Consider the following 25,131-nt stretch of genomic DNA (forward strand, 5'->3'; position numbering starts at 1 on the left):
AATGTGCTTTTAGAGTTGTGTCTGGGAAGGCAATGCTACTGCATTCCTTGGCGGTCATGAGACGGTTAATTTTCTTTTTAAGGTGTATTTTCTTGGAAGAATCCTGAGAGCCATCCCTGGGCAGAAATGGTGGGAACGGCAGCTTTATGACATTCGCTCAGGACGCCTGTCTGCAGACAGGAGACCGTGGCTCTCAGCCTCACAGGAGGGTGGGGAGGTCCAGAAGGAAGCTCCTGGCCCGAGGTGGGGTACTTCCAATGAGACCGCCTTCTTTGTGAGTTGACAGGAGTTATCAAGCCAGGACCCCAAATCTGCTTCAGCACCTTCGTTTCCATCAGTGTCACCAGTTCCAACATGTAAGCGCCCCAAACTCAGTCCCCATACTCTACCCCTCCAGCTCTGCCCACCCGAAGAAGAAAAGCTGAGCCATGAGGACAAACGAGGCCCAGGCCGGCCAGGAGAGGTGACAGCATGTGGGCACGGGTTACCTGCAGATGGCCGACTGGCTGTACGCGGGGCCCTCTGTAGCACTGAGAGCCTGTCCCACCTGAGTCTGGGTCAGGCCAAGGGACAGGCGCCGGATTTTAAAAGCTTTGGCAAATTCTCGGATCTCCTCCAGATTAACCCCATCCACCTCACCCGCTGCCGTTTGAGGATCTGTGGAGATGTTTTTAAAAATAGGATCAATACGTCAACACACATCCAAGTAATATCTGTTTATCACGGCTTCTAAGAAAGTGGCTCTCTTTGATAGCAGAGTGGTGGGGAAACCAACATTGTCCAGTGTTCCCTGTGTGTCCCATGTGAGGCACCCAAGATCCCATCTTCGAGCCATCACACCTCCACAAATCATCCTTCGGATGTTTCTTGCCCGGAAAAATACCCCGGGAAGCTCACACAGCCGCTTTCACAATACAAGAGCATGCTCCCTTGGGGTTCACAAGTAACAGTCAGGGCAGGAAGGCACTAGCTATGGGATGCAACTCCATTTTGCCCATAAAGATGTTCAAATATTGTGTGAAACTATAAACATGGAAAGGCTTCAATTTGAAATGTCTTAATTGGATTCTTTAGGGCTAAAAATTGCCCTTGGAAAAAATAGTATTTTGTGTTTTTCCTTCACCGGATCACCACTGCTGTCAGGCTAACAGATGGTAATGCTGTCTAATTTCTTATGTTCACATTAGCCCCTCAGAAGACCATGCTTATGAAGCTGTGAGATGAATATTATCTTTTTTTTGTTCTCCGATAGCAGTTTACTGACATGATGCCTTTGTCCCTTAAAAGGGCACATGATAAAAAATGCCTACTGCAAGAAGACTCCTTTGGTGCCGGAGAACGCGGTCAATTTAGGACTTATCAAGGGAAATGACACAACAGCTGGAGAACGAACCCCCCCTTCCCGCTACTGATCCCCAGATAAATGATAAATGAAAGCGAACGCCAGGCTGGAGACAGCATGGGTTGGGGATAGGGGAAGATTTCAAAGTGCTGCTCGATCCTGCCTGGAGCGAAGCCGCTCTCCCCGCCAGCTGACTCTATTGTTCTCCACCTCATTCCTTGGACTTAGGTGAAAAGTTTTTCTCTTCCGCTTTCTGCACAATAATCCATCAATTTCAGTAAATTCAAGCACTTGTCAAGGGACTGTGGTGGACTAGATTAGTCTTCTGGGCTCAGGGCTACAGAAACTCCTGTTCTCATGAAGAGAAATAAACATTTGCATTTCAAGGGCCAATTTTTCAAAGACTTTTAAATAAACATGCTAATATCTGCGGGGGGCTTGGAGCTTTGGGTACAGATGGTCATTACAGGGGAAATGGACTCTGTCGATAGAATCAGCAATATAGGTATGCACCGTACCTTCTTTATGTTCACATTTGAAAAACCCCTGTAGAATTTTTACGTGTTGTTCGTCATAATTTTGTTCAAGGAAAGATTGAAAAGTGGTACAAGGTACAAGCACGATGGACAGTCTCTAAGTATTTCTTAAGTGACTCCTGGGAGTCCTAATGAGTGTTAAGAGGGAGCTAGAGAAACAGGAGGGGAGTTGCGGTCTCTAAGGACTTTATAGTCTGTAGGGGGTTGGGACTTAATATTATGAATGAGAAACAATTGGAGAAAAAGACCAGGCTGAGTATAATCAAGAACTATTGGTGTGACCCCTGCCGCAGAATTTACAGAGAAGGGAGAGGTGGTAGGAGGGAGGATTCATCTGGGTCATGCCCAATGGGCAGCTTTCAGAGAATGAAGGGGCCATATTCTGGGGAGGTGGGCACAGAATGCAGGCAAGAGCATTGGCCTTTATGGGCTGGGGAGCTCGTGCTAGGAGCGGAGAACATTTTCAGTGTAGGACATTGAGGATCTATGTCCCTGGGCAGGGGCAGAGGGTGACTATACAAATCTTGGTTTTTCTCCCTGGTTAAAGAAAAGGCTTGTTTGGGTTGTCCTCGGGAGAGGCTGCCCTCTGGATCTTAAGTCCCATCAGCACCGCAGCCTGGAGCGACTCCGAGGGTTTGCTAAGGACTCTGGGAAGCCAAGTCCACACACCCAGCAGCCTGGAGCCTCTTCTCTCATTTCTTCATTTAAACATTCCTAGAGCAGAAGTTGCAAATGAGCAGCTTGCACATCAAACTCAGCTTTCCTAGAGCTTACGGTTTTTTGGAATTGCCAACATTTAAACATTGGGAGATTGCTAAAGAAAAAAAAAACACCTCTATGGTTTATGTTCATTTGAATAGAAGTTTGGCTGCTCCAGTCTCCGTTTGCACTTAACTTGGGAACAGTCAGCTAGAACTGGTTCTGGCTGCCCTGAGAGCCCCTCCTCCTCATCTGCAGCCTTCCTTAGACCTGCTGCCTGGCTCAGCCGGTTTTGTGACTCTGCTACGTTTAGAGTGTGCATTCCCAGCAGGGTGGAAATTGGTTCTGGGGTGGGGGTGGGGGGAAGGTGGAAGAGTCTTAGATTGGACAATAGTTGTGGCCGCCCCAAGGGCCGTGGTACATAAACAGAACAGATGTGCAGTATATCTGTGATATTAACTGTCCACGGAGGAAGGAGGGCAACTAGGACAGAAAAGCACAAATGCTGGAGTGGGGGGAGGTCCCTGGGTGGCTCAGTTGGTTAAGCGACCAACTTTAATTTCGGCTCAGGTCACAATCTCCTGGTTTGTGAGTTCTAGCCCCGCATGGAGCTCTCTGCTGTGAGTGCAGAGCCCATTTTGGATCCTCTGTCCCCATCTCCGTCTGCCCCTCCCCCACTTGCAGCCCCCCCCTCACCTTCTCAAAAATAAATATTCATTTTTATATTTAAATAGGGTGGGAAGTGAAGGTTCAAAACCAAGGGTGGAAAATAGGAAGCTGGAAACTTTCCTTGTAACAATGTGACCTTTAGGATGGTGCTTTTCTTAAAAGGTGACTAGGGGTCACCTGATGGGGCCCAGGACATGCATGTTGAACAAGTACCACAGGTGATTCTGATGCAGGGGATCCACGGAGCCCACAGACAGGGGCCTTCTCTCTGTTTCTGGCCTGCCCGCATCTGGGCATCTTGCCCTCTGCACACAGCTATCTTCTCTTGACCCCTTTACCATCATTATTCACCAGATGCCACTACCGTCCCACCTGTGTAAGAGTGACCAGCCACAAAGGCCCTGTGAGGGGGGGCACCTGGGTAGGTGCCCCATCCTCGCGCTCCCCTGACACCCCCCCCCCCCCCATTTAGTGTAGTCTGGAGTTAGAGAGAAGAGTTTTCCCCTGAGCAAAGCTAAGTAGTCCTTGTGGGAAGTAAATTTGTTGCCCTATATTGGCTCCATCTTTAGATGGACAGGAATCAATGGAGTGAGGCAGCACGTGAGGGGCAGGCCTTTAACCGGCAAGAGTATGGAGCTTCAGCCCCTGGCCCTGGGCCAACACCAGATTTAGCTTGGTGGTGCCGGGCAGGTTTGTGACTTGGGTTGCAATTTTATGTAAATGCATTCTATCTTATTTCTTCCCTTCCCCTGCTGCCTTTCATGCTTATGTTTCTTTACTGGTTCCTTGAGACCAGCAACTAAATCTATGTGTGTGCCAGATTACTGCCAATGACCGGAGTTGAACAGAAAGCTATGAACTCTTGCTCCTGGGCCCCGAGCGACGTTGTGCCGATTCTCAAAACCTTCGCTGTAAAGCTCAGAGACGTGAGCACCTGCCCCGCCGAGCCCAGTGTCTTCCATGGGGCTCCAAACACGCTCTCATCACACCAGGAGGCTGAGCTCGTTCCTTCTGTCACACACATTTCCACTCTGGTCTTTTTCTGGTTCTACTTCTAGGGCTGAAGAGCTAGGAATGGTGAAATTGAAACTGCATGATGGTCTGTTGGATAAAGGCCCAGGGAGAGGAAATCAGTTATCTCCTTGTTTGTGTACTTTGTTAATTGCTGGAGATGGGCTACCTGATTTTCTCCGTATTACTGTTCTTACCCATAAAATCAGATGGTAAAATAAATTATTACAGTTTTTTTCCATGGGTCAAGTCTATGAAGGTCTCCCCATCCAAAGGAGGGGCCACCCTGGGACAAAAATGTGGGACTTGTTTTCACACTTTGGGAGAATTCACTAGATGGTGTCTGTAAGGTGTCTTGAATTAATAAAAAAAAGAATTTTTTTTTTTGGATCCTAAAGTTTCTATCTTAAACTCTTGAGGATTCCCACCCCCTGGTCCACCGTTGGAACAGTTCACCTTCCTTAAGGGGTATATACTTTTCTATTTGAGAAGGGAAAACAAGAGGAATGTGGTAAATGGAAGCTTCCCTGGAATGTCACTTCAGCTGTCAGCCTGGCTCAGAGGCTGACATTCCATCCTGGGATAGGTCTGGCTTTCCCTTGTCTAGTCCCCTGGCCCTAAGAGGTTGGGTTAATTTCAAGGATGAATCTGAGGCCACCTTGATGGCCACCCCTCTGAGGGGCCTCTCAGATCCCTCCCAGGTGGATTCAGCACTCGAGCAACTCAGTCTGGGCCTTCTCTGCACTGAAGAGGAAGAGGAACCTTTCATAGAAGTTGGCTCAGGTTTGGGGCGCCTGGGTGGCTCAGTAGGATAAGCGTCCGACTTCGGCTCACGTCATGATCTCGCGGTCCGTGAGTTCGAGCCCCACGTCGGGCTCTGTGCCGACAGCCCAGAGCCTGGAGCCTGCTTTGGATTCTGTCTCCTTCTCTCTCTGCCCCTCCCCACTTGTGCTCTCTCTGTCTCTCTGTCTCTCAAAATTTACATAAATAAATGTAAAAACAAATTAAAAAAAAAGAAGTTTGCTTGGGTTGAGTCAACCCAATATATTAAGTACAGGGTCAGAAAGCAACAGTAGTAATTGCCAGGGTCCACCCTGAGTCTCACCCTTTGCTATGGAGGAGCCAGAAGATTAACCTCTATAGAGATTAACTGGCCTAGAGATTGAGAATAAACTGGCATTGAAAATTGGCAGTGATTCCTAAGTGTAATGATGATGTTTCCCAAATCGAATCTGGGATGCAAAGGCTGAAGAGCACAAGATTTTTATGGGAACTAAATGCAAATTGGGTGAAAACAGACCTGTTCTGCAGACCCTGGTTGTAGGGTCACTGGGTCCATACTGAACTGAGTGCTAAGGATGGACCAGCAGAGATGATTTTGTTTTGCTTTTAAACTTAAGCTCCCTCCACCAGTTAATGTGGACATCAGCGAAAGGGGCTGCTGACTGGGTTGAACAGCCACCGTCCATCAGCATCATGCTTTCACAACCTCTGCTTGTGGGATTTTTATATACAAGATATGCAACTTTAAAGAAGCTGCCAAGTATGAATTAACTGTCTTATGTAAACATCCATCTGATTCTTAATGTTATTCTCACAGCGGATAATGGGCATATTTACCAAATATTTCTGAGAAATAAACCATTTGAGAATGTGCAAGGTAATGTGGGGGAACAGTTTAATATGCAATATGGTGACTTCATTGTGGAAAATGGTGTGAATTGTGATCATGGGAATCAGGGGTGCCTACAAGCCATCACCATACGTCCTTATGTTCCCTTTATGGTTTATTTTTTTATGGGATTAGCCCGTAGTCCTTTGCTGTCTAAAAATCAAGTTTGCAGGCCAGGGCTTCAAAACATGTGTACTGTAAAACAAAACAAAACCAAACTCAGCGAAGAATAAAAAGACCGAAATGTACCTATTTTTAAACAGTATTGTGTAAATCTTGAGCCAATTTGGGACATTTGTCAAGTCATTTGTTTGACTCTGTTAGACTTTCCAAAAGCCCTGCTTATAGACTGTATTTACATCTGATGACTGTGAAGAACAAGCAAGGTTTAACACAGGATAAGCTGTATAGGTCCCGTGAACAGATACCGTGCAGATGTTCTGAGCTCAGATGTGGTGTTCTTTGCACACGAAGATCCTGTGATCATTGCTAAGGCATTCACTCTGTATTCTTTTGCCTGGAGTGGGGAAGATTTTTGGGTGATTTTTGGTTCTGTTTTATCTAGAACAATGGCAAGTTGCCAGCACTATGGTGACAATCTTTGACCGTGATGTGGGAGGGTTCATTGACCAAGGTTTTGACCATAGGTTCAAATCCAGTTTGACTTGGTTCATACAATGGCCTTAATCTCTTGGAGGGATTTGTTGATTAACCATCAAACTCAATTCAAGGATTATTAACTCTAGCAAGTCCTTCTGTTCTGTCTCAACCTCTAAAACTTAGTTAACTCTCTATTATATTGCCATAGTCCCTATTCACGCGTCGATCGTAGCTTTCATTTATCTTTATTGTACCTGCATTTCTTTGTTACCAGTTCATGACCTCCCTCAGTGCAGGGAGCACATCTTGCTTATTTTTGCTTTCTTGATTTCTATTGCTGTGCTTGGTATATACATGGTGCTCAATACGTGTTTTTATATTTAAGTTGACAGCCTCTGATTAAAACACCCTTTTATTCTCCTGTAATTTAACCTGCATAACAACTACATCTGAACGGGGTTGGGTCTTCCCAAATTATCCTATCTGCAGATTTGGTGAAGTTTCATCTCAGACAAAAGTAATTTAAAATGGGTAGTTCATGCTTGAATATAAATTTCAAAATATGCATAATGTCTAGCTTAGGGAAAAGCCTGTGCTTCAGTTGTGAGGCATGGGTCCAGGCTTTTTAAAAGTTATTTGAAGACTATTTAGGTGATCGGATATATATTGTCGTTCAAATTTCACTTGATAAAATTTTTGTGTAAACATCTTATTTTTAAGGCAGCTGTACTGTGTAGCATGTGTATGGCCCATTGAGTCAGACTATTTGGGTTATCATCCTGGCCATGCCACCCAGTGGATTGGTCACACCAAGTGCCACAGTCTTACAACCAAGACTGAATGTGGTCCCTCTGACAGTAGATGGCCAAGATGGGTTGTAGTTTCAGGATCTATTTGATGTCAGTTACAAGATCTGAAAATGAGGATTTCTATTACCTCGTTATGAATATTAAAATGAAGTTCAGAGTGTTGAAAGTGCTTGGAAAGCCCTACTTTACAAATGAAGTCTTAAACAGAGATTTCCTGGGGTAATCAGCATTAGAGAAATGCTCCGTGTATCATTCATTGTGTAGTTGGGTTTTGAGACAGAAAGAAATTAATTAGACAATGTGCTCAAAATCCATAGCAATTGTAAACCCGTTACTGAGCCTCTCATATATCTGCCAGAGAAGCCTCATCATTTAGGCTCTGCATATGAGTTTGGAGTTTCCTGCCTCAACTGCCTATGGCAAAGGAGTCTCTATTTCCATTCTTTATATTTCATATCAAGATATGTAATATGGGTCACTTATACACCTAGAATTTACATGTCCCATTGGCAACTGTACAACTGAAATTCCATCTGTCCCATGAAGTAGCTCTATTACTGATTTCTGAAAAAGGCTAATCCTTTCCCTCCCAGTTTGAGACAAGTGACTAGAGAGAATCCAGAGTCATCCATCCGTCTGTCTGTGTGTTCATCCATTTGTTCACCTCTCTAGTCTTCTAACATGACTGTCTACATTGTGTAAAATCCTGTATTTGCGGGGTGGTCTGTACTTTACTGTATCATATTTAACGTATTTCTTCTCTAGAAGATGTTTGGTCTCAGTTCCTTTTCTTTCAGGACCAAAGCTTAATAGCCTATCCTAAAGTTATGACCTTGATGCTATTTACAAATAGAGTATTTTGCGTAAACTTAGGTGGAATATCGACTTTGAATGACGCTGAAATCTTGTCTGGCAACACTGTGATGAGGAGTGTCTTTATTGGGGAAAATCTGGCTATAATTAGATTAATTGTATCTATGATTTTATTCAAGTAAGACTGGAGTTTCTGGCCCAAACGACAGCGTTTGTATATTTAAATATTTAAAAATAACTGGTTGATGGTAAACTCTGTGTGCATCCCGAAACTCTGTTGGATGTTGACCCATATTTGAGACCAAGAGCCTCCAGGCTAGTCCCCTGAAGTTCCTGGACATTTTAATATCTTCCCATAATTCCTCATTCTCTTCTCCATATAATTCTCCATATAATCATCCATATAATTGAATGTATATATATATATGTATGCATACACATACATATATTCATACATATATTCTTTTTTGGGGGGGAAGGATTGCTTGTATGGGGAGGGCATGGAAACCCTCTATTTTGCTTTGCATTACAGATGATATGTGAGGATCCCCACTGTTCCTATTATGACAAGTCATTTATGACACTTGACCAAACACAGATACTCACATGTGTCCTTATTTTATGCACAGATGTCTATGCAGTGCTTTAGCCCTTTAAACCTATAATTACTAGATTTTCGGCTCCTGGAGAATTATAATCTAAGTGTGCATTCTGTGATTTTTTAATATATGAGTAAAAATTGCACGAAAGGTGAACATCTAACATCAAATCGGGCCATGGTCCCTTTCATCTTAGTAAGTTTCGATTTGCATGTGATCCATACGCCGTCTTTACCTGGGGCCAAATACCATTTCTAAAAATTATATGTATATATGTGGAAGCCGACTTGCAGGCTTATTTTATTTTATGAATGGTTGTTCAGAGATTTCTCATCCGATTCTGGTCCATGCAGCTTCCCCCACATGCCACTGGAGCCAGTTCAGTGTGCACACACACCCGCCCGCCCACAGGCACGCTCTCTTTTATTTCCTCTGACACCTACAAATAGGATGGCAGGGGACTTCAAACACACAGAAAAGCAGCTTGACCTGCTGGCTGAGCGCCTGTTGTTGGTTATTTCAGTTCTGAGCTCTGTGGCTCACGCCCTGCAAGCTGATCAGTTTCTCCCTTCTGAAGTGGCAGGACTGACTCAGCACATCAGAAAGCACTTGAGGTGGAAATCAGCCCCTACGTGTGCACATTGAGGTGGGTGTGCTTTGGGGGAGCCCTCTGGCCCCGGGCATGGACCTTATTCCAGCATTGGCCTAGGAGGGCCAGGAAATTCCTCTTTGATGTTGAAAGAGCAAGAGAAAGAGGGAGGGACGGAGGGAGGGAGGGGGGCAGAGAGAAAGAAGGAGGGGACCGAGAGAGAGAGAGAGAGAGAGAGAGAGAGAAAGAAAACGGAAGGCATTGCAGATAGGCAACAAGAAGGCCACCATGATTTAACCGAGCCAGAAAGGATACTTACTGCTGACTAACTGGCCCACGCTCAAAGCTGAAGAAGAGGAGGATGAGGAGGAAGAAGAGGAAGCCTGCCGGACTGGGCTTTGAGACATGGATGCTTGGCTGTGAGCCAGGTGCAGAAGGCTGCTTTGGGAGGCTGCTTGACCCACTGACGTCTGGGAGGGTTGGTGGAGCTACATGGGAGGGGGGGATGTAAAAAAAATACACACATGAGTGAAAAATCAGAGGGGGGGGGTGGAAATGCCAGGGAATAGAAGTTTCGTCTGGGGTTGAATTGTTATTTCCAAGAATATATACTTCTCAGGAACAGTGTAAACTCCACACAACAGGCAGGATTTTTTTTTTTTTTTTTTTTGTATATAATATGTTGCTGCTTGCTTGACAGGCATTTTATTAGTAATCTTAAATATATTATTAATTCCCTACTTGGCTTGCTGGAGCACCCAATTTTCTACATTTCTCGACCAAGGCGTGTGGCTGGACTCTTTTTGCCTGTTCACACAATTACAGAGCACTTGACAGGTTTCTTTCTCAAGTATGTACAGATGAAATACAATGCTCACAATGACCTCGGAGTGTGGAACTTGGTCTTAAAGGTGTGGCTGCACTCAACCATTTTGTCTTACGTAACTGGTATTTTTAGGAAAGTTCCCATTTAGGCTGAGTGTGAACTGACTACGGGGACTTTCTGCTCCCCCGGATCAAAGAGTCTGGCTGGGAAAAACGTTCTCTGATGTCCTATAGGAAACTGAGAGAAGCTAGGGCGGCCAGGACAAAAATATCTAGTAATATTTGTAGCTTTCAGTTGTCACTTTCTTACTCCATGCCACCCTGTGTTAAGGACTTTCATGCCCTTGCTCGTATCAGCCTGTGAAGTGGGTGTTGTTTTGACCTCTCTTTTGCAGACAAAGAAGCCGGAGCTCTGAGAGGTTAAAGGGTTTTTATACATTCATCCAGTAGGTGTGGAGGAGCTGGTATCTGGACACATGAAGCCTGACCCTGGGGCTCAAGCTTTTAGTCACAAGGCCACAAGCAAGAATTAACCTAATTTTCAGAATTTAGTGTGCCTGGAGAAAGGCTGTCTTTATGTCCATTTATTCATGACTCCTTTACAGCTCATCAAAGGCCGGTGGTTCTGAGCAGTGAGAGAAGTCCAGCCGAGGAGAGGAAGGTTAGAGGAAAGGGAAATGATTGCAGGTACCAGGTCCCCTTGGAGACCCAGGAGGGGTCTCTCTCCTTGCGGGTGTTGCCTCCTAGAAAGCAGACACTCAGGGCAGCTCAAGATCCTAGACAGGTGCACCATCAGCCTCAGCCACTGCCCTCTTTGTGGTGGGAGATAGCACTTCTTGGTTTACAAACTGCCTTCATGGCCATCATCACATGCACAGAAGTGTAGCAGAGTTTTTATAAAAGGAAGTCAGGCTGGGAGTAGAATCAGGTCAGGCCCCAATCTTCGACCGCCTTCTCAGTATCTGATAGCCAGCCTGGGACATTTCAGATTGACATTTGTCACTGCTTTCCCTATGTGTGTGTGTGTGTGTGTGTGTGTGTGTGTATGCATTCAGTTTTTCATTCAATTTTATCAAGATCTAATTTATACATGATGAAATTTGCCCATTTCAAGCATACAGCTTGATGAGTTTTATCAAATAGGTACATCTGTAAAACCACCATCACATCAAGATATAGAACCTTCCATCCAATCGTTCCGTAAAGTTCCCTAATCCCCTTTGCAATCAGTTTCCCCCCAGTGCCCAGTTCTAGACAACCACTGTCCCACTTTCTGTCACAACGGACTCATTTGGCATGATTCTAAAAATGGGATCATACAGTATGTACCCTTTTTTTTTAACCTGGGTTTTTTTGCTTGGATACTGTTTTTAAGGTTCATTTCATTGCATGTGTCAGCAGCATTGTCTCTTCGTATCACCGAGTAGTAGGTATAGTATATATTGGTAGTGTATGTATCTATATTTATATGGATGTCTCTGCCACAAGTTCTTTATCCATTCATCTGTGGATGGACATTTGTGTTGTTGCCAGTTTGGGGCTATTGTGAATAAAGCGGTCATAAACATTTATGTACAAGTCTTTGTGCATACTTGTGTTTTCGTTTCTCTTATGTAAATACCTAGGAGTGGAACTATGGAAGTTATCGCCTCATACTATACATACATGTTGAACTTTTTAAAGAAAGCACCAACCTGATTTCCAATGGTTGTAGCACGTCATATTCCCACAAGCAATATATGAAAATTCCAGCTGCTCTATATCCTTGCCAACGCTTGGGATTTGTCAGTCTTTTAAATCCCCTAATGTGTTTGTAACCATCAGTTAATGTGTTACCTTCAAAGAACTGTTACTAAGGTGCTACTTTGGACATGTGCCTAAAGAGCTATTTCCCCTTCTGGTCCCTCATGGTGATGCTCTGGCTCCCTGGATTCACATGACATCCCTATGCAGCAGCTATGCCTAGCACGAAGATGAGGAGTAAATGCCTGGCCCAAGATCATGGGGTCTGGAACACATTAGAATCCAGGCTATCACTCATAGCTCATGGCTCTTTCCACGATGCCATTCTGTCCCCCATCAGAATTGCTTGCAGTTACATTTCAAGTGAACATCCTTATTGTTACTGAATTGTGCTAAGTGGAGACTGGATTGTGAACAAAGATAGTCATAATTGACATGGAACCCAAATTAATATGCATCAAGCATCTGCCCAAAGTAATTAGCCAATCTGCTGAGCACATAATCAACAATTGAATCCAGTAACTTTTATTCTGTAGGGACACATATCAAAGATGAAATCTATTTTTAATTTGCTTAATAAAATGTGATGGATATTTGCATGTCAGTCTACCCCTTCTAACTTATTGAGTTGTCCTTCCAAATATTGTTACTTGACAAAAGCTTTTCACAGTTTTGAGTCACTGAATCATGAGATAGTCTTCTGTCTTTACCATTCCATCAATATTTTATTGGCCCTGGGTGTGGTAAAGCACCATCAAGGAACTGGGTAAGACAATAATCAATTAATTTTTTTCTTTCTCAGGCACAACTCAGAGAGAAAAAAATTAGTGGGCTGCAATCTCACGAAGGAGTCAAAAAGCTTCTTTTTTGACTAGGGCTTATGCATTAAGCTATGCAGGAGAAGAAATTCAGGAAGAAAATTAAATAGTTCTTTTAAGAGCTCGTTCTATGCCCACACAGAGAATGAGATGAATCTAAGATATCTAAGAATCTAACAAAGATATATTTCTTCCAAAGTAAATAAGCACTTTTAAAAGACACCGGGGTTCTGTTTTCCCTCCAAAGTTCAACCAGACAGTATGGAAAAACTAATAAAAATCCTGAAAAGTTCTTACTTGTCAAGAATCAAGATTATATAAGCAGTAGCGTCTTTAATGGAACCCACATATCTCATTCCAGTGGCCAGTGTAAACATGTATCTGTTAATTCTAGAATCACTTGTAAGCCCATGGGGGTCCTGGGTGGCTCAGTCGGTTAAGCGTCCAACTTCGGCTCAGGTCACAACCTCATCATTCATGGGTTCGAGCCCCGTGTTGGGCTCTGTGCTGACAGCTCAGAGCCTGGAGCCTGCTTTAGATTCTGTGTCTCTCTCTCTGCCCCTCCCCTGCTCCCTCTCTCTCTCAAAAATAAATACACATTAAAAAAAAATTAGAATCACCTGTAAGTCCAGATAGGATAGCCTTTTGTACATACCAAAATGAGCCCAGAGATTGACCCTCTTTTACAACTTCTTCCCTCAGAAAAAGAGGATGGTAGAGGGACCACCTCTGTTACTTCCCATCCCTAAAATTGTAATTCTTCCAGGTAAGTGACCAAAAAATAACCTTATCTGTGATATTCTTAGTTTAGTGATTTTGATGCATTAATCTTTAGAAATATTGTGGTTAAACTATATGTATCAAATAAGAAAAGGGAAAGCAGAGATTTAAGCCACTTCATGAAACAACTCTGGGATTCAATATAAAACTTTAATGGACTTTACATACGCAGCATTAGAAAAATGTTATTTAATGAGATTTAATGATGTTGTTTTTCAGACACTGACTTAAATCTGAAAATCATGCATTACTTGTAGCGCATAATTGGCAAAAGAAATAGGTGTATAAATGCCTCAAACATGACTGGCCATAAAAATTGGAATAGTTTAAAAAAAACATTGGAATAGTTTCCCAAAAGAAAGTGCAGGGAATTAGGGACAAGCTAGAAGCCTGAAGGAAAAACTATTCCTTTCCCTTCCTGGAGAGAAAGGGAAACGTAAGAAGCTTTCATGAAGGCCAATGTTTGGTTCTATTGTCTTGCTCTTGAGAGTCTGACTATATGGATACCATATGGCTACCATTTATGGGATACTTCTCACGTGTCTTTGCATATACTTTTAAATCTTGGCATTAGCCCTCTTCATTCGGTATCGGTGTTGTCATTACAGAAGAAGCAACAGACTTAAAAAGGCCGCATGGCCTACCTGGGGTCATACGGCAGGTATAAGCGGGCTTTGAAGCCAAGGAAGTCTGACCCACGCACCAGCCCTCCTTCCTGTAGGCACGCGGCCACCCTACTGTCTACCACTGCAGACAGTGATGAGTCAGGGAGACAGCAGGCAGCTCTAGCTGGGCGGCGTGGAAGCAAATGAGATGTGCTCAAATTGGTCACGGTGAACCACACCGGGAGAGCTGATCAGCGCAAATGTAGACGGTGATCTATCATTTTGAACATATCTGTTTTGTTCAATATGACAATGTAAGTATTTGTTGAGTTCAGGATTCTTTTCTACAGGTCCCGAAGTATTTAAAATGTCATATTTTTTAAAGGAAACATGGTAGTCATAGGTGGCGAGAGCATGATGATTTTGGTGTAGTTTGGGGCACATCTCAAGTGGAGTTGCCTACAGACTGTCCTTTGCCTGATCAGTCCCGCTTATCTGTAGTACCCGAAAGTTACTTTACTCAGTCAGTATCATGTTCATCTGACCATATTTTCTATATATTCACTTTACCCTCACTTCACTGCCTAAAGGGGCTGGAATTTATTTCCATCTAAGTTCCAATAATCACTTTCTTGCCTTTTATTGAGCTGTATGTAAGTCAGATGTAAGTAGGCTGTGTTATGGGCTGAAATGTGTCCCACCCCAAATTCATGTGCTAAAGTCCTAACCTCCAGTATCTCAGAATGTGACTATAATTGGAGATCAGTTCTTCAACGAGGTAATTAACTTAAAATGAGGTCAGTAGGGCGGGGCTTCATCCAGTGTGACTGGTGTCCTTAAAAGAAGAGATTAGGACACAGACTGGTATACAGGGAAGCCCATGTGAGGACACAGGATGCTAAAGGACACCTGCAAGCCAAGGAGAGAGGCCTCAGGAGAAGGCATCTGTGCTGACGGAGTGACCTTGGGCTTCTAGCTTCCAGAGCTGTGAGACCATAAATTTCACCCTCTCTCTCTGTGGCCCTTTGTTATGGCAGCCCAAGCAGTCTCGTACAGGCTGAGAGCACAGACTCAACAAAAAAGGAGAGGGAAGGGGGCAGTTGATATTAGCCCGGGGCTTTGCATTACCCGGGGAATGAGGAAGGAACGTCCATCTTGCACAGGAAATGACACACAGGAAAGAACAGGATTCCTGTTGCCTTTCAGAGGCGGCCTTTGTGGGTTTGTTTGTGTTGGTTGGAATTGCTGGGTGTTTAATGTATTCAGCAAAAGTAAATTCAAGTATAAGCACGCTTCCCAGACTTTCTTGTTTTCTGTGCCACTGGTCCCCATATAGCTTCCATGTGTCGCACAGTCTATCCTCAATAACGTTTTAGTTCCTGGAATAAAGCACCTTCTAATTAAATCCACAATTGCCATAAAAATAAGTGGAGGTGACAAGTGTCTTGGAAAATGGAATGAAGTGTAGAATGTGCTAGACAAGTTGGAAAAATGAATGCATATAAACAGTAAAATTCAAATGGGATTAAATGGAGATTAACTTGGGGGAAAGAAAATCTCTCCAATTACGCCAAGGCAAAATGGAGCAGGTCTGGCCTTTTACAAATGGGAGGGAGCCATAATGAACCACAGGCTAAATCCCCATGTGGTACAATGAGAACGTGAACAGAACCCCAAGGGTTCTGGCAGAAGCGAGAGCATGTAGGGGGACATCATGATTCTCCCTCCCCACGCTGGTTGGCATTTTTCCAACTGTGTGCTGTGTACCTTATAATAGTTTGAAGAGAAATTAAGTCAGTGGGTCTCAAGATTTAGCTTTTGTCAGAATCACCTGGAAGGGCTGTTAAAACACAGATCATGTGCCCCCACCCTCGCCCAGAGTGTCTGATGCATTCCGTCTGGGATGGGGCTCAAGAATTTGCATTTCCAACAAGTTCCCAGGTGATGCTGATGGTTGGGGGACCACACGAGGTTTTGGAAGGAGCTTCTCTTCGAAAAAGGGTAAAGGAAGTGGATTTATTACGTCCAGGGAAGAGAAGCCAGAGCCCAGATTTAGTAAGAACCTTCAAGGACGAGGAGGACGTAATGTATGCCTGTTACTGAGGAGCTCACTCTACTGTGGGTAGGACAGGAGCTCCGGTGTTAGATGTGCGAAGATTTAGGGTTTACATCAGGTCAGGCTAACGTGAAACATTTTGAGGGCCTGAAACCTGACATTCAGTGGAGATTTGAATTATCTTTTGGAAAGTTTGAAAAAAGCAAAAAGGGAGCTATCCTTTTGGTAGCGTCCTGGAGACTCTCTGGATTTTCCTTTTAGTTCTCTCTGTGACCTTGAAACAGCTCTTTAACCTAAGCAGGAAGAAGCCCAGATATTAGACTCCTTCAGACACTTCCTGTCTGCAAGAGAGTTGAGTACAGTGGGCTCAAGAAAGAGGGCTGATAGCAGCGTCCCTCACACCAGGCCCTGTGAGGCTGGGAGGAGGTGTAGAGGGCAGGATGGGGGCAAGATTTAGGGGAGACATCCAGACACAGGCAGGGAAGGCCACCATGGTCCTAAAACAAGCCTGAGACACACAACCGGGGCTCTTCAGAGACAGAGCAGGGCAGCAAATGAGGGACTAGACGTAGTTGAGATAATAAGGTGAGAGAGTGCTGCCAGAGGAAGGTGCTGACATTCTGGAGAGAGATGAATAGAGAAGGCAGTGCTGTGTGGAAGCTCTTCTCAAGCTTGCCTAGAGGCGTTAATGTGGAACATACTGGAAACTGACAGAACACATGGAATTGGAAAGGCACAGAAGGGCCTGAGCTGGGCCACTCTGGAAGCATGGCTCTGGGATGCTGGAGAGGAAAACTCCATTAATTGGGCAGCAATTAAACCTAACACAATTGACTGAGCACCCACCACGGGCAGAGTCTGGAATGAGGCCGCCATTCTGGCTCCTGCCTTTCAGGTACAGAGTCCTAACGACAGCACAGCTGATGAAAATGAATAGAGCAGGGGGAAAGCAGAGCTGAGGGAACAATGCAGAGAAGCTTCGAGAAGGAGGCATCCTGGATGGAGGGATGGTGGCTGGAGCTCTCCAGAGGGAGAAGGTGGGAAAGGCATTCCAGGCCAGGGCACAACATGTGCAGAGAGCTTGTTGGCTGGGCTTGACAGGGAGTGACAAGGGGAGACCAGAAGGACGAGATGCCCGGTTGTGTGGCTAGAAGGTCAAAGGGCTGTTTTGTGTTGGAGTCACTGATACGCATTTCATCCATCTAGGAAAACGCCACCCTGGTAGGTGGAAATGTCTCATTTATGTCTCATTCTGGGTGGTTCCAAGAAAAAAAAATTGGGAACCACGGATTCAGGCAGGGGCTAGGAAGAGTGGTTGATTTTCAAAAACAGGTAAGGGAGTACATGTTGTATTTACTTGGGAAAAAAAAATGGATGGATTTGGATAATCAGATGGCATTCTGGGGAGTCAATTTATTTTATTTTTATTAACAAATTTTTTTATGTTTATTTATTTTTGAGAGAGAGACAGAGCATGAGTAGGAAAGGGGTGTAGAGAGAGGGAGACACAGAATCCAAAGCAGGCTCCAGGTTCTGAGATGTCAACACAGAGCCCGACGTGGGACTCGAACCCTCGAACTGAGAGATCATGACCTGAGCTGAAGTCGGATGCTTAACCAACTGAGCCACCCAAGCGCCTCAGGGAGTCAATTTAAATGAATTACTTTCTTTTGGTTTCCTGTTAACACCAAGATTACTTTTTGAGGAGAAATTGAGTGTTTTCATAGATGGCAGTCTCCAAGCATTATAGCTATGGCATTTAATTTCTGGAAAATTTCCCTGCTTTGATTTTCCAAATTGCAACATTGTTTTTTTCTTTCAAATGTCTCCCACTACCTTCTGCTGGAATTTAGTCAAGGGAAGAATAAATATACACAAAAATGACGTCTGTGCTGCTTATGGAGAAGTTATGAGTTCACGGTCACAGGGTAGGAAGGGCAACCTGGGGGATCTGGGACACTCTCCCTTTGGTGGGAGAGTTTACCATAATTCACCAGCGCTGCAGGGTCCCATGGAGGGAACAAAAGGTTACTTTCAAGCTCCACCAAATATTTGTATTAAGTAGTTTCTTTTCTTTTTTTTTTTTTTTTATGCACAGAAACATACTTCCATCTTTCTGTCTCTTCTTTTACCTAGTCTTTTTCTGAATTTTATTCTCTTGAACTGCTCCCCAAGAATCTCTGATGTGATTCTGTGAAGGTTATATGTAGGGCTATCGAATCTTGGTATATTTTTAAAAAATATTTTGTTTGCATTTCATATGGTCACTTTGCAGGATCTCAATCTTTTATCATTGGAATAAAGCATGATCAGGAGCAGTTGATGGGCGACTCTTAGATCTTCAGTTTCCTTTAGCTAATGGTAGGCAGATGTTAAAATGAAATTGAAGATGCAATTATTTTTATTAAATTAAAACAGATCACCCCAGGTTGTCTGGTCCAAGGGCTGTGTGCTTCACTCCACTGAAGTGAACTCCCTTCTGAGTGTTGAGTCAGGGAACTTTCTGTTCCTGTAATTTATGGCGTATTTTACTGTTGGAACCATGCTCTTGTGAGATCAAGCATTTGTCATAAATCACATGAAAAAATAAATTGAGAAACTTCTCTACTGTATGATAGAAATCCTTTATTTTTTAGTGGTTGTCTGTATTATATTTCTTCAATGTAAAGGGTTATATTTAAAGAAAAAATTGAAGACCACTATCCTTATACCTCCAGCTCTGAGCTTTTTACTTTTGGACTCTTGGGCATTTTATGATCTGCTATCCTCAGAATCCCAGCTTTTACATCCAGGACTCAGACTAGTGCACCTCCTGTCGATTCACCCAACTTGTTAACTTTACTATATGCTCCAAGGTGTTTCAAATTGTTTCAGAGCTGATGCCAAGAAGAAAGAGTAGTAGTCCTGCATTTATTTCTACCATTTCCTGATATTTCTGACCAGGTTCACCATTGGTTCCCTTGATCTTTCTGGGATTAGACTAGACCACTGGCACTTGCCCGGGGAGTGCCTGCGGTGACTTGGGGAGATTCTGGACGGTTCGGATGTCACTCTTTTCCAGCTGTGCTCATGTGTTCTCTCCATATGCACATACATGAGGGAGGCAGGTGTATTACATCGAGGACAGTCCGGATCTCTGGGATGTTGGTTGTAACTGATACAAATTGGATTTGCAAGGCATCCCCTCCACACACAAGGGCCTGGCTGTTTCTTCCCAATGGCTAGGTCTCCAATTCTACAGTGAAGAAGATGGTCATGGTGGTTAGACCAGCAGAGGACAAGATGATCCCGTAGTGAAAATGAAGTTTGTTCTAGGGACCAACAGGTGTGGTGTGAGAATGTTCCTGAGGTGCATCTGTGCTCATGAGAGGGACTGTGGCAAGGGATCAACGACATTTACTTTGGGCAAGGAGTGAAGGAATGGCGCCATCATTTGCCATTTCTTGGCTATGTCCTTCTCCTGGATTAAAACTGCATTGCCTCAAATCTAGGGCTGCAATTGTATGTAACTGGTAGAGTCTATCACCGAAACACTCTCCTCTGACATCCAAGGTGAGGATGAGAGCTACTTTGTATTAAATGTTAATGATTTATAATTAATTCATCACCTTCGTGGCAATTTACAACTTGGCTTTGCTGACAGGAATAGTTGTTAGCAGATTGTATGAAAAGAGGCCAATCTCCTTTCTCCCCCTAGAGATAATTTTAGCATAGTTTTGAACAGATAGAAATAGGTCTTAAGAAGCCAATAAAATGTAGAGGCTCTTGGCTTATCTGGGGACCTACGTAGAAGGTAGAGGATCCAATGGCACCTTGTAGATGTTACGTAAAATAAATAAACTAGCTGAGAGATCTCGGGAGTGGGGAGAAGGGAAGGAAGTTCTCAGTGATATATTTGGCAGGGACTGTACCAGTGCCTGTGGTTAAGCTGAGGAAAAAGGGGGGGTTGGGAAACTTGCCCCCACTTCTGCCCAGCAGTGATTTAGATTTGGAGGCAGAACCAAAGGGCATGAGACCAGAGTCTCTGTCTCTGGGAAGTGAGTTCACACCTGGCTTGGTTTTTCCTGGCGTTTGCCCCTCAGTGGACGAGGTCTCCTTGCCAGACACGCTCATAGATCCCCTTGCTACTCTCTCATGGCACTTACTGTGGATCTTAGGTACATATTTGTGCGAGTCTTTGATGAATGTCCATCTTCCTCGCTAGATCATGAACTCCATGAAGGAAAGGCTCATGTTATCTGTCATGTCGACCAGCCCAGCTTCCAGGTACGGTGCCTGACAAATAGTAGGTGGTCCATAACTATATATATCAACAGATTTTTAAAAATCTTTATTGAACAAGCAAATGGATTTTCCAAGCATAGCCTTTGAGTGCCACCAAGAACGGGATGTACCTGTGGTTGGATCAGAAGCCAAATGGCCGAGGTCTCTGGAGAGAGACTTTTACTTTGTTGCAGATGAATGATGAAGAATTTATCAGTGCTTTCTCCTTCCTTTCTCCTTTGAATTTTATTTCCTTGCTAGATGCTTTGCATTGTACGGTTTTCCAACAACTCCCAAGGCCATCTACTCAGTCTTGCACCCACTGGGAGTATTCCCCTCCCACCACCTTTCTTTTGTTAGCGCATCCTCCAACTGCACATCTGGATCTTAGCCTTGCCCAACTTGTGCTTCTTCACTCCCCCAGCTGCTTGTTTCAAAATGTTTCAAATAGAGTGGATTCAGACTTTAAAATGGTACAACAAAGATACAGAGGGATTAAGGTATCTCCGTTGCTTTGCCTGATTTCATCCCTGTAGCATTCGACACTGCGACCACTGCCTACTTTTTAAACACTCTTGGATGCTAGATTGTTACGCTCGGATTCCTCTCCTGCTTTTTCAGCCACCTTTTCTACCTCTCCCTCCATCTTCCCTACCTTAAAAGCTGATGTCTCCCAAAGTGACTCCTTCGCTTTGTCTTTCTTTCTTCTCTTGCCCCTCATGCTCTCCTTATCTTCCTTCTCTTGTCATGGTTTCTCTGGATGTTGGATTTGTTTTCAGCTACAATGTATGCACTCGTGACTCTCAGATGCTGTCCCGGGCGCTACTATAATCCAGACCCTTATTTCAGCTACCAGTACGTGCTTTCATAAATTCTTCTTTGTGTTTTGCTGTCGCCTCCTAAGTGGCTTGTTTACAATAGACGTTTCATCACTACAGCTCAACCTCCATCTGCTACCAGAGTTGTCTTCTTGAAAAATAAAGCTGAGCATATCATTCCTCTCTTTAAATACCTTGGACAGATTCCTGGGGCTGCAGGGTAAATGATCATCACCATCCTCGTGACTATGTAAGTGCTCATGGTGGGCCAGGCACTAACCACTATGTTGATTCATTTAGTCTTCACAAAATGCTCTGTGAGATAGGTACCGGTTATGCCCATTTTACAGATGAGGAAACGGGGGGCACAACGACGGTGTGTGATGTGTTCAAGATCACACAGAGACAAAGGCCATCCTCTTCAGATTGATCATGGAGCCCTTTCCATGACTGCCCTCAGCCTGCCCCTGTGCTCCAATCACATGAGCCTTTCTTCTGTCTCCCAACCTCTATCCTCCTTCATCTTTCCCTGCCTTTGGGCCTGCTGTTCCCGTGGCCTGGAATGTTGTGATCCCATTATTTACCTGGTTAACTCCTACTCCATCTTTGTCCATCGATAGTCACTCCCCAAACCATTTTCTCTGTGAGAACTCAAAACTCTTTGGACAAAGCTGTGTGTCACTCCCACTTCTGTGTATTGTACACACCTGTCCTGTTACAGGACGTTCTCTGCTTTAGTGCACGATGGAGTGATTTTTTTTTTTTTCATTTACAGTTAGGACATAAATGGTCTTGGCTCCTTCTTGACCCCTTTTAAAAACTGAAAATTACGTATCACAAATGTGGAAGCGAGAACACATTCCTATTGAATTTTAGGCCACTGTCCCGGTTTATAATTTAACAGATTTGTATTTTCAGATTAGAGAGCTACTTAGTCCTTACCCATATTCACTAAGGATGAAAAAAGAGCGCCTTGCCTTTTAAAATCATTGAGATGGTAGGATCAGGGATTCCATATTTTGTGATTTAAAAATGACTCTTCCATTGACTGAGACCAAACAGAAGATGAGTGGGAAGGAGATGTGGAGCGGTTACCTGCTGGCCGGGCTTGATGGGTGAGAGCGTGATGCCCTGGGTGTTGATCACTGGCAGGATCTGGTTCCCGATGACCGTGGCAATGATCTGGCCCTGGGCGTTGGTCAGGAGCTGGGGGGTGATGGGCTGCACTTGCAGGCCTTGAGTGCCACTCGCTGCTTGGCTCGATGGCCCAGGATTCGGCATCAGAGGTATGGTCCCAATAATCTGCAAGAGACAGGCCCAAAGGTGAGGCGCTGGGCTCTGCCCTGAGTCTGCGCATGCAACCGAAGACGATTCACGCCCTGCTTTCTGCAGGTGGCTCCCGAGAGCGAATTCAGAGACTGTGAACACATCTGGAGATGTGGGTAGGGAAGCCAGTGCAGGGCATGAGCGTCTGCGGGAGGGATGAGCACACGAGTGAAGTGCATGGGAAGGAAGGGGGAAGCATCTTATTAAAAGTAAAATCAAGCTGCAGTGAGGGCATAAACCTGGGATTTCTGCCAGGGGCAGCAAGATGTCTACTTTGTCTTAGAACCAGATAGAAGATGGACATCTCATGGCAACCAAGGCCCTCGTCTGACTGGGGAGCCACATTCCCTAATCCACAGGAGCACCTCAAACACACACCCTTTCCTCTGCCTCACTCTCCTCTATTCTACCAACACCCTGCTCCTCGCTCAAAGTCCCTGACATCCCAACCAGAACTGGGGCGTCGGCATCCTGGTGCTCATGGTGGTCAAGAGCCCAGGTTCTGGGGTCAGGGAGACAGGATTCCATTGCCAGCTGTGCCGCCTACCAGCTCAGTCCAAGAGCCTTAGCTTTCTGAAGGCTTGAGAGAACTGGAATCATAAACAAATGTTTGAAACTCTTAAAATAGAGTTGACATGACAACTGAGGACAGAAATTTTGAAAACGTGCATTTGAAACAATGGGTTTGACACTGGGTCCTCAGGGTTAGAGTTTCAAGGCTCCGGTGGCCGGTGGCAGAGGTTTCTTGTTGCATCTGGTAGCTTCTGGCTTCAGTGAAGGGATGGTGTGGAGTGTCCAGCAGGAGGGGCCCGGCTGGACCCAGTCACTGTGCTAAGGACAAAGGGAGCAGCGGGCAGGGCAGCAAATGTGCAGCGTGTCTCTGAGGCCTGGAAACGTAGATCACAGTTGTGTGTTGCTAGGGACAAATTTAATCCTTGCAAAACGAAAATATGATCGATGTTTCCCCAGCTTATGGACTCTCCTGGGGGAGTCACGGAACCGGCGGTTGGATGCTTCCTCCTGCACAGCACAGGATCTTTTGAGTCACCTTCCAGGGTCCCCTCCCAGATGTGAACTGTGGTAACGTGGCCTGGGGGCCACCAGGACATATTAATAATACTGTCCCAGGAAGTGCTCTCATGTATATGGTTTCATTCATTCCACATTCTTACAACAGCTATGAAGTGGGCATCAGTCCCGCCCCCTTTAAGTGGATAAGACCATGGAGGCTACCTGTCACCTGATGGAAGAGTTTGTAAGTGACAGAGCTGGAGTCCAGGTCCGGCTGACCCCCGGATGCTTGGTCTTCCATTATGTCACCTGGTGCCCACCACATGGAGGACACGGGAGGGGACCCGCTTGTCAGGGAGGGCACTGTGTCCCGTTTGCAATTTTCCTCCAGGCAATAGGCTGCCTGTGGTCTGAGTTTATAAATGATTCTGTTTCCTGCCCACACTGTACTCCAAGAGGGCTTCGGACATAGGTTCTCAGTAAATGTCTTCGGAATGAATGGTGTCTAGACTCAGCTACCTTTGGGATCCCGGATGCAGCGAGGACCCGGGAAGAACCACAAGCCCGCACCGTTCAGTGACTGAGATGATGACGGAGAAACTGCCCCTCCCCACTGGCCGTTGTTCCCACCACCAAAGCCTCTGTGGGGCGGCACCACCGGAGCCGCTGTGTGAATCCTAAGTATCGGTGGCAGTTGTCTTACTGCCAGTGAAGATCCAGTAGGTACTTCGAGAGCGAGAGAGGTGCGCAGGTCCCTGGGGAGCCTGCAGCTCCAGAGTCTCACTGAGCGCAGCACCTGCAACGTCCCGCCTGCAGCATGGCCCTGAACGCGCCCTATCAGTGCTGCAAGGTCAGGTCTGCATCAGTCCTTTAGAGCACATAAGTGCTTTCTTGATGAGTGGTCTTGCTCTGAGCAGCTCAGGATTCACAGGCTGTTCCTCTGACCCCACGGGCAGTGTCGGGAGGCCTGGGGAGCAGGCCCCCTGTCCCGCACCTGTGCTCACCTGTCCCCTCTGGCTTCCCCGTGTCTTAGGCCTGAGAAGCCCCACCCCACGGGATCGGCCTCGCTGGAAGGCCTGTGGAAGCCGGATGCATTCAGGGGGCAGGGCTGTGGGTTCTATTTTAGGCAGGATGTCACCGTGTTGAGGAGCCAGTGTGCATCTAAGCCGGGAGAAGGCTTGGGAGCGAGGCGCGGCACCTGACAGCTGCAGAGCACACAGAGGCTGGGAGGCATTGTGCCCCAAGAAGATTGACACCAGTCTGTGCTCGCCTCGCGGTAATGAGCCGCTTTGCCTGCTTTCCTGGTGGAAAGAAGAAAGGCGAATGCAAACGACTCCCCCAGCCTTTCCCCTGAGTGCAGCCTCGCTCCCAGTACCGTGTTCGACATTACTAAAACATGGTGTCACTGGCGTCTCCTCCCCACCAGCTCCTCTCTCTCGTGAGCCCCAGCATCACTTGCTGAGGGTAGGGCACACTAGTGGCCGAGCCAGAGGGATCTGGAACTGCATGACTGCGAGGACCTTTAATAAGGAGGGTTTGGCTGCCAG

The 25,131-nt window shown here is 45.3% G+C and overlaps 1 protein-coding gene across 3 annotated transcripts in view; it reads right to left on the minus strand.

Moving 5' to 3' along the window:
• Positions 1-25,131, minus strand: part of POU6F2 (POU class 6 homeobox 2) — a 460,222-nt gene that overhangs the window by 4,341 nt on the left and 430,750 nt on the right. For all 3 annotated transcript variants that reach the window (XM_042963900.1, XM_042963892.1, XM_042963895.1), the window contains 3 exons: positions 22,343-22,549; positions 9,659-9,827; positions 489-657 (listed from right to left, as the gene is read on the minus strand). In XM_042963900.1, the coding sequence (XP_042819834.1) occupies positions 489-657; positions 9,659-9,827; positions 22,343-22,549 (545 nt within the window). The remainder of the gene's footprint in view (positions 1-488; positions 658-9,658; positions 9,828-22,342; positions 22,550-25,131) is intronic.

The sequence above is a fragment of the Panthera tigris genome, chromosome A2, assembly GCF_018350195.1.
Source record: "Panthera tigris isolate Pti1 chromosome A2, P.tigris_Pti1_mat1.1, whole genome shotgun sequence".
Taxonomy (NCBI): domain Eukaryota; kingdom Metazoa; phylum Chordata; class Mammalia; order Carnivora; family Felidae; genus Panthera; species Panthera tigris.